General features: G+C 47.9%; 1 protein-coding gene across 1 annotated transcript; it reads right to left on the bottom strand.

Moving 5' to 3' along the window:
- Positions 1 to 41: 41 nt before the first annotated feature.
- Positions 42 to 10,575, bottom strand: VPS11 (VPS11 core subunit of CORVET and HOPS complexes). The gene is made up of 16 exons (XM_070426203.1): positions 10,367 to 10,575; positions 9,684 to 9,832; positions 9,451 to 9,586; positions 8,978 to 9,141; positions 7,924 to 8,171; positions 7,298 to 7,499; positions 6,170 to 6,321; positions 5,143 to 5,329; positions 4,275 to 4,421; positions 3,729 to 3,917; positions 3,461 to 3,622; positions 3,091 to 3,230; positions 2,803 to 3,005; positions 2,501 to 2,672; positions 845 to 1,067; positions 42 to 734 (listed from the first exon to the last, which is right to left on the bottom strand). Exons 1-16 carry the CDS (start codon positions 10,551 to 10,553, stop codon positions 570 to 572), a joined length of 2,826 nt encoding a protein of 941 aa, XP_070282304.1. The 5' UTR covers positions 10,554 to 10,575; the 3' UTR covers positions 42 to 569.
- Positions 10,576 to 12,419: the final 1,844 nt, after the last annotated feature.

The following is a 12,419-nucleotide window of genomic DNA, read 5'->3' as shown; positions in this document are numbered from 1 at the left end:
AGAATCAGCAAGTCCCCAGAATAACTTTATCAACCCCGAAATCAGTTTTTAAAAAACATTTTTTAAATGCTTTTTTAGAGAGGGAGGGAAACAGTAATGAGAGCAACACTGATAGGCTGCCTCTTGCACGCCCCCTACTGGGCAATGAACCCAAAACCAGGCATGTGCCCTGACTGGGAATCAAACCACCAACCTTTCTGTGTATGGGATGACACCCAACCGAGTCACACGGGCCAGGGCTGAAATCATTTATCTATAGACTCTGGGAGCAAGGACCCAAGCACAGACTGGTGCTCTTGGATGGAGAATAAAGCAGCTATTGCCTATACTTGGAGGTTGTTGAGGTGCCCTCCCCCAGGGTTTGAATAATCAACGCTGCTCAGAAAGTTAACAGGAAAAACAGTGGGCTGGCCAAAGAGGAGGCAGGAAAAAAAATCCCCTTCAGTCGTGAAGGCTATCACAGCAGAGGCTGGGACATGCCTGCCTGACTCCTGGGCATTAGCTCTGCCTCAGTCCTATATTCCTGCTGCTGGGCCTCCATTATCACCCCCCTCTTGCCCCCAAGCTGTTCAAGTGCCCCTCCTGGAGTGCACGAGCAGGTCCCGCTGCAGCCCAGACTCCAAGCTTCCAGCCAGCCTGGCCGTGGGAGGGTCAGTGAGCAGGGTCAGTTTGTTGAAAACGCCTCGGCCGAAGTAGTCAGCGATGACAGAGAAGCTGTCGTTGGAGCACTTGAGCTGTGGGAAAGAAGAAGGAATCAGAACTGAAGTGCTTGTTTCCTCAAATGGGCTCCCCTGCAGTGCTCCCGACTCTACGAGTGGGTACTCATCTAGCCACTCTTTCCCACCTGGTGCTGGAACTGATCGTGGAGATCGCGTTTCTGTTCCTGGGCCCGGATCATATCCATGACCTTCCGGTTTTCAGGGAGGCAGGTGGGGCAGTCAGCATCACTTTCCGAGTAACTCTCAAAGCAGTGTTGGTGGAAAGAGTGTCCACAGAGAAAGTGGACTGAGGGCAATTCCAAGGCACTGTTACAGATGCTGCACTTGGTCTTCTGGAAAATCTTCGGACTACAGGCAAGGGAGACCAGAAAGGAGTGGCAGACAGTGAGGGCAGGGCCCACAGCCAAGCTGAGAGAAGGCAGCTGGAGTCACTAAGGAGAGATCCAGGCCCTGCTCTCCTTACCACCTTATGAAGGTCAGAAGACAGCAGTGTTGGGCCTGCAGTGTCTCAGCATGTTCCAGGAAGCCCAACCACCCAAGGGATACTTTTCTCTTTCAGCCTCACAATTGCCACAAAACTGTTTTCAGGTCTTTACTCAGATGTGGCCTTTTCAGAGAGGCCTTTCCCGAACACCTTAGAAATTCTCACACACACACACTCCTCACCCTACTTCCTTTCCTCAATTTTCTTCTTTGAACTTAACACCATCTAACATACTATAACATTTTGCTTATTTAATATGATAACTGTCTGTCTCTACCTCTACAATGTAAGCTCCACTGTGCTGCTAACAGTACTTGGGCCTGGCCAGCATGGCTCAGTGGTTGAGCATCTCTCTCCATCTCCCTCTCTGAAATCAACTAAAAATATACATATATTAAAAAAAAAAAAAAAAGAACAGTACTTGGAACATAATAGGGGCTCAGTAAATATTTGTGGGATTGTTCTCTAATAAACATTTTACAACATTAAGGGCAAATAATATTTAAAGAGTTAGCATTAATGTCTACTATACATACATATAATCACTTTTGTTTTTCTTTTAAAAAATATGTTCTTATTTACTTCAGAGAGAGGAAGGGAGAGGGAGAGAGTTAGAAACATCAATGAGAGAAAAACATTGATCGGCTGCCTCCTGCACACCCCCTACTGGGAGTTGAGCCTGCAACGAGGCATGTGCCCTGACCGGGCAACCTCCTGCTCCATAGGATGATGCTCAACCAACTGAGCCACACTGGCCAGGCCACTCTTTGTATTTTTTTTAAAATATATGTTTTAATTGATGTTTTTACAGAGAGGAAGGGAGAGGGCTAGAGAGTTAGAAACATCGATGAGAGAGAAACACCAATCAGCTGCCTCCTGCACACGCCCTACTGGGGATGTGCCCGCAACCAAGGTACATGCCCTTGACCGGAATCGAACCTGGGACCCTTCAGTCCACAGGCCGACACTCTATCCACTGAGCCAAACCAGTTAAGGCTTTGTATTTTCTAAAGCAAAGTTTTTACTTCTGACTGGCTTTTAACTACACAACTTAGATGTGTGTTTAGAAAATGTAAAACAGAGAAGCAAATACAGAACAAAAAGTACCTATACTAGATACTATCCTCCAAAGCGCAATAAATAACGATCTTTTTTGGAATTCCTCCAATAAAATATCTTCAAGCATGAAATGCTCAAACACACTCTGTATAATCTTTTGTCTTTGAAAGCATTTAATGACACCCTGTGAAGGACAAGGTTATCCGCTGGACCCCTCCACCTGTCCAGATGCCAGTACCTCGCCTTGAGCTCCTGGATCTCCTGGCGGATGCGGGTGGTCTCCTCTCGGTACCGCCGCACCCGGAGCTCGTCCTGTGCAATCTGCTGGCTCTGTTTCTGCAGTTTCTGGACCAGGTAGTCCCGGATGACAGATAGGGTGGCGGTGGAGTTGTGGGCCAGGGTCTGCACCACTGAGATTGGGGTCCAGGAGGAAACAATGAACCGAGCAGTACCCAATGGACAGGGTTGAAGTGCTCCTGCCCCAGTGCCCCTGATTTTCAGCAGTTGGCACCTACCCACCCACCCTGTCCTCCCGAGTACCTAGAAGTGGTGGCATGAGGTTCTTGTTCTCAATATGCTTGAGCACAGCTGCCACGTACTCCTTGCAGTCCTCCTCCTTGCGGGCAAAGTAGCTGAGCGCCTGTTCCCACAGAGAGGGCTCCTGCTCCCCATGGCGCTCACACACCTCGATCACCTGCCGGTACTGCTCATGCTGCATGTAGTAGTGCATCATCTGCTGATACCTATGCGAGGTCAGACACACCTCAGGGGCTGTCCCTGGAAAATTACTTGGACCCTTCCCGCTTCCCTGACATTCCCCAAACTTACAGCTTCCCCTGCTCGTAGAGGTGCAGGACCCCATCCTGGAAGTCGTGCATCTGGCATAGGACCAGGGCCTTGTCAAAAACGTCACAGAAGCGGCCACTCTTCAGGAGGGAGATCGCTTCTGCGTGAAGCTTCTCTTTGACCTGGGGCAGGAGAGAGGAGAGCTCTGGACATAAGGAAAAAAATCACAAGGCCTCTTGGGGGAAGGCAAGTCAACTATCTCGTCTCCTCAGTCCATTCTCCTTCTTACTGAGGCCCATTTACCCACCAATGGTGAGGTGTTATTGGTCTATAGAAGGCAGCCAAAGCAACCACGAAAGATGGAAGAATTGTCTTTTCTCCAGTACCTCCTGCAGTTTTTACCAGGCCTCACCTGTGGATCCTTCTCATGGGCCCAGTTCTGCAGTCGTAGTTCAAGGAGCGTGTCGTAGATGCCCTGTGGTGAGTCGGGCTGTACTGCACTCATGTGCTCTAGGAAAGCTTTCAACTCTCGTGGGTTGTTGGCAAATATGGGGATGAACTCCTCTGAGTTGGCCTAAGATGGCAATGGAGGAGAGAGGAGGCAGAGTGAATGAGCTTGGTACCTAAGATGCCCCAAAGGTGATTCCTGCTGTCCAACAGCCATTCTCCCAGGGCCTCACCCTGCGGCCTGGTGACTCCCTGTCACCTTGACCTTCAAAGCTGGGCCGATAGTTGGTACAAAGTCCCTTCAGCAACTGGGTCATCTGCTCTGGTATGTGGTGCATGAGGATCTTGCCATAGCGCTTCATGTTGCTCTCTGCCTGCTCAAAAGGCAGCTTGCCAATGTACCTAAGGGCTTCCTGGTAGTTCTGTGGAGATGTAAAGGGCAGAGTAAGGGCATGTTCCTGTCTCACCCACTAGGAGAGAGCACTGTCATCATTCCCAATGTCCTAGAGAAAGAACAGAACTATGAGTCAAGAGTCTCCCCTAGTGCCCTGACCTGTGTGCTCAGTGGTTAGAGCATCAGCCTGGGCACTGAGTTCGGAAGGCAACCAATCTATGTGTCTCTCCTCACACTGATGGATGTCTGTCTGTCTGTCTGTCTGTCTCCCTCCCTTCCATTCTCTAAAAATCAATGAATAAAATATCCTCCGGTGAGGATTAACAAAAACACACACAGGAAAACACCTCCACGAAAATGAAGGGGAAAAAAGCGTCCCCCCTACCTTGATGTCCTCTAGCTGGATCTTCAAGTACCACTCGTGGTGTGCATGGTGCTCGGCCAAGTAGAGGGCGTGGGAGTAGTAGCCAGCCTGCCGCAGCACCCTGATAGCTGTCTCCACGTCAAAGTGGACTTCACTCTCGCTCTTTGTCTGCCGGGAACGGTAGACAGCATCACGCACAGAAGAGGGTGTGGTCAGGGAAAGGACAGGACACATTCGTCTGATTCAAGACCAGATTCTTAAGATAATAATAAAGTCCACACTTTTAAAATAGTATGCTCCCCTGCTTCTCAGAAAGTTCCTAAGAGCCAAAGTTTTCCTCTGCCCCTACTACTGAGAGCAGTGATGGCGAACCTTTTGAGCTCAGCGTGTCAGCATTTTGTAAAACCCTAACTTAACTCTGGTGCCGTGTCACATATAGAAATTTTTTGATATTTGCAACCATAGTAGAACAAAGACTTATATTTTTGATATTTATTTTATATATTTAAATGCCATTTAACAAAGAAAAATCACCCAGAAAAATGAGTTCGCCTGTCACCTCTGACACGCGTGTCATAGGTTCGCCATCACTGACTTAGAGGGACTCCTCTGGGGACAAAGGGCTACCCCACTACTACTCCCCTGGGCTTAGATACTGAGGGAAGTTCTGGCATCATAAAGCAAGAAGGGAGACAGGAGAGAACTGGCGGGAAACGCTATTCCTTTTCCCAGTTTATAGGCCAGAGGGTCCTTCCTGGTCCCCAAATAAGGTCAGCTCTTTCCTCTCCCTACATCCTGCTGAAGGGCAAGCCCTGGGGGCGCCACCTCGTGCTCAGTGGGGGCCTCAAGGAATACCCTTTCTGCTCCACTCCCCGCCCCCAGCCTGCACCTTGATGAACTCCTCTAGCCTCAAGCTGTCCTTGAGCTTGGTGTAGCAGTTGAGCAGCAGGGTGGTGTGGTCGGCATTGGCCAGGGACTGCCGGTGCAGGGTCTGCAGGTAGGCGGTCAGGTTGTGGATACGCTGGGCATCCAGAAACTTGCGGATCACATATGACGGTTCCAACTTTCCAATGGTTCTAGGGAGACACATGCATCAAGAAGCATCTGGATCAGTGTACTTTTCAAACTTTCACATGCATAGGAATCACTTGCAGATTTTCCTTTTTAAAAAATATTTTTTATTGATTTGAGAGAGAGAGGAAGGAAGAGGAATAAAGAGACAGAAACAGTGGTCAGAGAGACACATCGATCAGCTGCCTCCTGCATGCCCCCCACCAAGATCGAGCCAGCAACCTGGGCATGTGTCCTGACAGGGAATCAAATCAGGGACCTCTTGGTTCATGGGTCGACACTCAACTACTGAGCCACACCAGCCGGGCACTTGCAAATCTTCTTAAAATGCAAATTCTTTTTCAACTGTGCTGCAGAGAGGCCCGAGAGCCTGCACTTCCAACGAAGTCCCAGGTGATACTGATGCTGCTAGACTGTGGACCACATGAGTAACAAGCCTCCGGAGTACTAATTCTTAAAGTTGGCTGAAAACAGGAATTCTAGAGAAGGTGAGAAAGAAGCTAGAAAGGGTCTTAACACCCCTTATTAGGGCAGGAAATTCCAAGAATTAATACCAAGGAAAGAATGTGTGGGAGAATTAGGTAAAAATGAATATTAACAAAGGCCAAACTGCAGTTTAAAATAATAGATGTTCATCAGCTCAATCTCATACTGGTCATGTAATATTTCACCCTAAACATTCCCTTTCCACATATTGTCTTCTCCTTCAAGGCATCACAGTTTCTGCAGAAAAAATGGAAGGTTCCTGGTAGAGTCCATTCCCTTCCCCCGAGCATAGGTATTGGCTATCTGGCTGCCTGTCTCTGCATTCAGAGCTAAAAACCCTTAAGCACCCTTTGACTGACCGGATATACTGCTGGACTGCCCCATCATGGTTGCCCTTGCTATAGAGATGGTCCCCGTACTGCATGAAGATCTGGGCCAACCCATCACTATCCAGGTGCTGGCTCTTGGCCAGGTTAATCGCCATTTCAAATAGGTTCTTCTTAAACAGCATCTGGAAGGAAAGAGATTGGAAAATTGGTAGATGCAGTCCTGAGGCGACACCTCCCCAGAATGAACCCACAACACACATGCCAGACAGTCCTGAAGTTCCTATCTGCCTAAATCCTAGCAGGGTGAGACCTCTGATACCCCCAAGACCAACATCAGGTTACCTCCTAAGGCTCTTTGCAGAGAGTGGACCCTGAAAGTGGGCTCAGGCTCCTAGCCGTTACTTCCCTCTAGCAAGCATGTCAGACTCAAAGGCTAACACGGGCCAAATAAACAAGGTTGAAGTGTATGTGGCTGCAAAAAAAACTAAAGCTTCAATTTTCAAAGAAACCTGGGTTTGTTTCGATAGAGACATGCTGGATACAAAGGGCTGAAATAAATGAGTCATTAACATAAAATAGAACATTTTAATAAAAATTAATATTTTTTCTTGAACATTAACTTACCAGACACTGAATAAATGCACAAATTAATAAGCAAATAAACCTATTTTCTTGTTCTCCGAAAGTGAAATATTTCCTGTTGCACACACCAAACAAGTCAGTACAAGACTAATAATGTGGCCATCAGCTGCTAAAATATTCGCTGCTAGTGTTAATGGAGAGAAATGGTGCACCTGCGCGTAAGGGAAATGAATGCAACAGGATTATAGTAATCAGTTATAATTCGTTAATAATTATGTATTACAGGATATTGTAAAAATTAAGAAATTTCTATTAAAACATTTCTTATATACTGTTATATTGGCTGAGCCGCAAAAATATTCATTATGGGCTGCATATGGCCCGCGGGCTGCGAGTTTGACATGCTTGCTCTAAAGCCTCATCCCAGGCCATTTACCTTGTACTTCTACCCCAAGGGAGCTGAGTAAGGCTATGACCCAAAGAGAAGGATACACTCTGGCCAACGTGTCTTGGGAGCCTGTCCCTACAGCAGTATCTGGGTGCCTATGGCCAGCGCTGGGAACCTGGTGGCCTTGCCTCCAGTTTGGTCTGTGTGTCCTTCTCCTGCAGTGCGTGGACCCGCCCATCCCGCGTCAGCACGTACAGGGAGCCCCACTCAGCAAGCACATCCACTACATCCTCAAAGACAGCGCTATAGGCTATAAACTTGTTGCACAGGTCATAGATGTTGAGAATCTGCTTGTCGGAGCTCTGTGAGTCCCTGTTGGTAAACTCTGACCTGTGTGGGAAAGAAAAAGCACCAGACATTTGTACCTTCTCTGCCTCAGCTTCCCCTCTATTTCCTTTCCAATAGCCACTTTGATTTTTTTATTGATTGATTTTAGGAAGAAAGGAAGGGGGAGAGACAGTGTTTTTGACTACTTAATCCCTCCTTCCTCTGCCCCAATTTATTTTTACTAAAGAGCACAAAAATCAATACCATGTCCAAAATTCTCTGGAACATTCTAGGGCATCAGGACTGCTCAACAAGTGTCTGCAGCACAACACATTTCTCAGTATAAACATTGTAACTGATTCTAGGTGTAAGCACAATCTACATAAAACCAAAGTAGGAGACTGACAGGATCCAGGTAGTAGGGTTTTTAGAACAGGTCAATTCTGGGGATCAAGCACAGCCCTCCCCCTTTCCCTGGAGTTCTTACTTGGGAGAAACCTTCCGGTCACGGGAGACAATGACAAGGTAGCCTCTAAACCAGTGAGCAATGAGTTTATGGCCCTCAAAGGCGAAGCAGGGCCCACGTTCATCAGGCTGGTACAAGTAGACACACTCATCCCCGGCCACAATGAACTGCAGGTCCTGAGAAGGGTCACTGAGGGCTGAGCAGCGCAGGCCACAACCGTGGGTATCCAACTCCACACGAGGGTAGTCCTTTCCAGAAACTATATAGGACTTTGAGAAGTAAGAAAGGAGTTATCAGGCACCCTCTGAGACGGCGGCATCTAAGCCTTCCCAAAGGTATTCCCATCTCCCATTTCTCATTCTCAGCCCCTAAGATTTCCCTGTCGCTTGCCTTCTCCATTAGCCATCACCCATCTACTAAATACATAAGCAGAGACCACCTTTCCTCCTTCTGTATATACTGTCACTACCTGCTACAGGAATTCTGCAAGTAAGAGAAATACAATCTTGTATTATTTTATCAAAAGACTATTCCGCCGAAACCGGTTTGGCTCAGTGGATAGAGCGTCGGCCTGCGGACTCAAGGGTCCCAGGTTCGATTCCGGTCAAGGGCATGTACCTGGGTTGCGGGCACATCCCCAGTGGGGGGTGTGCAGGAGGCAGCTGATCAATGTTTCTCTCTCATCGATGTTTCTAACTCTCTATCTCTCTCCCTTCCTCTCTGTGGAAAATCAATAAAATATATTAAAAAAAAAAAAAAAAGACTATTCCTGAGAGTAGGCTGTTATAAATTAGGAGCAACAGGATCCAGGGAAGTAAAGCAACTTGTCCAACGTCACTTCACAAGTTAGTTAGAAAAAAAATTCAGGTCTTTTCTTACAAACCCAGAGTTCTTTTCCTAACTCTAACTCTTCCTACTCTCTCAAATGAAGAAATAAGCTCAGCAAATGACTCGAGGCTACATGATGACAAATGTCAGAATCCTACCTCTCTTGTCAGCTCCTATGCTAGCTCCCTAAGCAACGGAGAAAGAAGCCTTTCTCACTTGCCCCTAACAGTGGAGGTCCTGGTCATACCTGAACGTTCTCTGTCGTCACAACAAACAAGTGAGTGTTCTTTCCCGCTTGGCGAAAGGCCAGTCCCGTTACAGGGTAGTTGCCCTTGTGCAAAATCTGGGTCTTGCTATGCCGGTCCCGAGTGATGTCTCCTTTGTTCAAGGTAACACTGCCATCCGTGAAACCTGTACAAGAGCAGGAAACGACTTGACTGAAGCTGCAAGGCCAGGAAGCACAGAGGGAGGCGGCCACTTGAAGCACTCCTCAGAGTGATGAGATCTCTCTCCATACCCAGCTTCTCCAATGGTTAATATGGAGATAGGTACTCACTGACTCATTTTTCAAAGAACAAAACTAAATCCTTTCCTATTCCAAACTCTAATATCTCAGAACAAGGTGGTCCGATGAAAACAATAAATATGAGCTGCAGAAGCAACTCTGAAAAACATCTACGAAGAATCCTGGAGCTTTAGCTTCGCCCTCTTTCTGCTTACCGATGGCCATAAAATTGAGATTTTCATGGACAGTCAAACAGGACACAACAGTGGGCTCTGTTCCAGGGATGGCAGGGAAGATTCGAGTACAGAGTGGATTGCCACCATCTCTCTTCTCGAGGTTCCAGATTTTCACCTGTTGGCAGATCTCAGATGGATGAATGCTAACCACCCTCCAGCAAACAAACATTCCCAGACCTCTGGGTCTTTCCCGCTACCTTCCCAGGACTCACCAGGGGGTTGATGCCCTGTTCATCCTCACCAACAGATGCCAGAATGTTGTGCTGCTTCAGTTGGTACAGGTGTGTCACCCGTAGTTTGTAGGCTTGGAAGCCCGTAAGCTGGAGGGAGCGCGACAAGAACCAGACCTGACCTTCCATATGTGCAGCGCAGTCAAGGAGCCTCCTCTCCACGTGGACTTACATTTAGACCAGAAACCAGATAACAACTAACACCCATGCAGCTCTTCAAATTTTCATGGATTTGTCCATATTATCTCCTGGGCTCCCTAGAGACCAGAGTTTGGAAGCAGCACCGTGAAGAGCAAAGCAGCAAACTCCTGGTCTCATTTACTTGCCACCCCCATATTGGGCAGCGGAGATAGGGACACCTTACATATTCATCTTTGAAAGCCAACTTGCACCCTTTCTTTGATCTTAAAATAACCCTACTGCAAGTTGGCATTTTATACCCTTTTACAGATAAGGAAGTTGAAGCCTGGGGAGCTTCAACGATTGCCCGGGATGACTCAGTTGGCAAGTGAGAGAATGGCCTTCTTCCTGCCCTCAGACCACAGACGGCACCCGGCGCCCACCGACAGGAAAGGGGCAGGCGGCACGAACCCTCCAAGGGGCCGATTCCGTCCCAGCGGGGCCTCCGCAGGGGTCGGGGAGGGACAGCGCCAGAGGAAGGATATCTCCAAAGACAAGGCTCCCTCGGCCTGAGTCGCAGACAGTGATGCCAGGAGGGAGGCAGAGGAGCTTGGAAGCAGCGGGCCCAGCGGCAGGCGCGGGCCCGGGAGCGGGCCCATCGCTGCCCAGCGGTTCCTTCACCACCTCCTTGTCGAAGAAAACGAAGCGCCGCCACTGCAGGTAGGCCGCCATCTTGGCCCAAGCCCCGGCCTCCAGTCGGAGGTCACGTGAGAGGCGCCCGGAACCACATGACTCACAGCTTCCTGGAGCCCGAAGGCCCGGGCGCTCCGGAGAGCTTCCGGCTGCTGGAGAGTGGGCGGGGCCTCGGAGGAGGGCGGGGCCGCGGGAGGAGGGCGGACACCCCGCCCACCACCTGAAACCCGCACTTTACCATTTGCGGCCTGAGACTGGGCTGGCTGAAATGCTCTTAAGAGCTGGCCCTTGCCGGCTGGCGAGTCTCTGTGGTTGGGTGCCGACCTCTGAGCCAGGGGGCCGAGGTTCCATACCTTGTCGGGGCGCATCCCCCAGCTGCGGGTTCGATCCCCAGCCGGAGGCGGGAGGCAGCCAATGGATGATCCTCTCATCATTGATGTGTTGATGTTTGCCTCTCTCTCTCTCTCTCCCTTCCTCTCTGAAATTAATTTTAAAAAATATTTTAAAAGCCCAGGCATTGAGGGATCAAGATGAGGAATATCTATACAAAATAAATACCAGAAATCGGTGGCGCCCTGGCCCCGATTGGAGTGTCCTGTGCACCGAAAGGTTGCCTGTTTGATTTCCAGTGGGGGCACATGCCTAGGTTGGGAGTTCGATCCCGGTGGCGAGCACATACAGGAGGCGACCAATCACACCCATCAGGCTGGTACAAGTAGGCACTCATCCCCATGTTTCTTCTTCTCTCTAAAAACCAGTGAAAACATGTCCTCGGGTGAGAAAAAAAAAAGGTGGTATTTTTACACACCAATAATGAACTATCAGAAAGAGAAATTAAGAAAACAACTTCATTTACTATTGCAACATAAAAAATAAAGTACCTACCCCTAGCCGGCTTGGCTCAGATAGAGCGTCAGCCTGCGGACTGAAGGGTCCCAGGTTCAATTCGGGCCAGGGGCACATGTCTGGGTTTCCGGCTCGGTCCCGGTGGGGGGTGTGCAGGAGGCAGCCAATCAATGATTCTCTCTCATCATTGATGTTTCTATCCTTCTCTCTTCCTCTCTGAAATCAATAAATATATTTAAAAAATAAAAAATAAAGTACCTAGGAATAAGTTTAACCAAGGAGGTAAAAGACCTGTACTTGGAAAGTTATAGGACATTGAAGAAAAAATAGAGGAAGATACAAATAAGTGGAAGCATACACCGTGTTTATGATTGGAAAAGCTAACATCATTAAAATGTCCATACCACCCAAAGCAATCTATAAATTCAACGCAATCCCTATTAAAATACCAATGGCATATTTCACAGAAGTAGAACAAGTATTCCAAAAATTTATATGGAACTAAAAAAACCCTTAATAGCCTCAGCAATCTTGAGAAAAAAAGAACAAAGTTGGAGGGATCATAATGCTTGATCTCAAACTATACTACAAGGCCATTAAAAAAGCCTGCTACTGGCATAAGAACAAACAGATAGATCTTTTGAGGCATAAATGAACTAGTATGTCTGAAACTGGTTTTTCAACTGTAGAAGAAGAGCAATATTAAAAGTTTGTATCTGTCACCAGATACAGACTGTGCACCATAGCCAGTTTCTTATATTCATTTTTGTGTCCCTCTATTAGAGTATATAGCTTATAATACACATTTAAAACATGTGTTTATTTCTCTTTTTTTGGAGGGGGGGGACGTTCACCTGTTGTTCCATTTATTTATGCATCATTGGTTGATTCTTGTATGTGCTCTAATTGGGGATCGAACCCGAAGCCTTGGTGTATCAGGAGGATGCTCTAACCAACTGAGCTATAGGCCAGGGCTAAAATATGTTTCTTAAAGAAGCTGGGAAATCCCAACAGGCTGGGAACTCCCAAGAACCTGGGCTTTCTTCCTCTTTCCATAGT

Source organism: Myotis yumanensis, unplaced genomic scaffold (assembly GCF_028538775.1).
Source record: "Myotis yumanensis isolate MYYU_CA2020_CCGP unplaced genomic scaffold, mMyoYum1.0.hap1 SCAF_10, whole genome shotgun sequence".
Taxonomy (NCBI): domain Eukaryota; kingdom Metazoa; phylum Chordata; class Mammalia; order Chiroptera; family Vespertilionidae; genus Myotis; species Myotis yumanensis.
This window is presented reverse-complemented; position numbering and strand designations above follow the sequence as displayed.

Bases quoted from the DNA above. Each gene is read 5' to 3' on its own strand.
- VPS11 (XM_070426203.1), bottom strand. From the start codon at position 10,553: ATGGCGGCCTACCTGCAGTGGCGGCGCTTCGTTTTCTTCGACAAGGAG. The intron at 9,142-9,450 runs GTAAGCAGAAAG...GCTCTTGTACAG, and splicing joins TCTCAATTTTATGGCCATCG to GTTTCACGGATGGCAGTGTT. The intron at 6,322-7,297 runs GCAAGGCCACCA...CTTTCCTTCCAG, and splicing joins ACACACAGACCAAACTGGAG to ATGCTGTTTAAGAAGAACCT.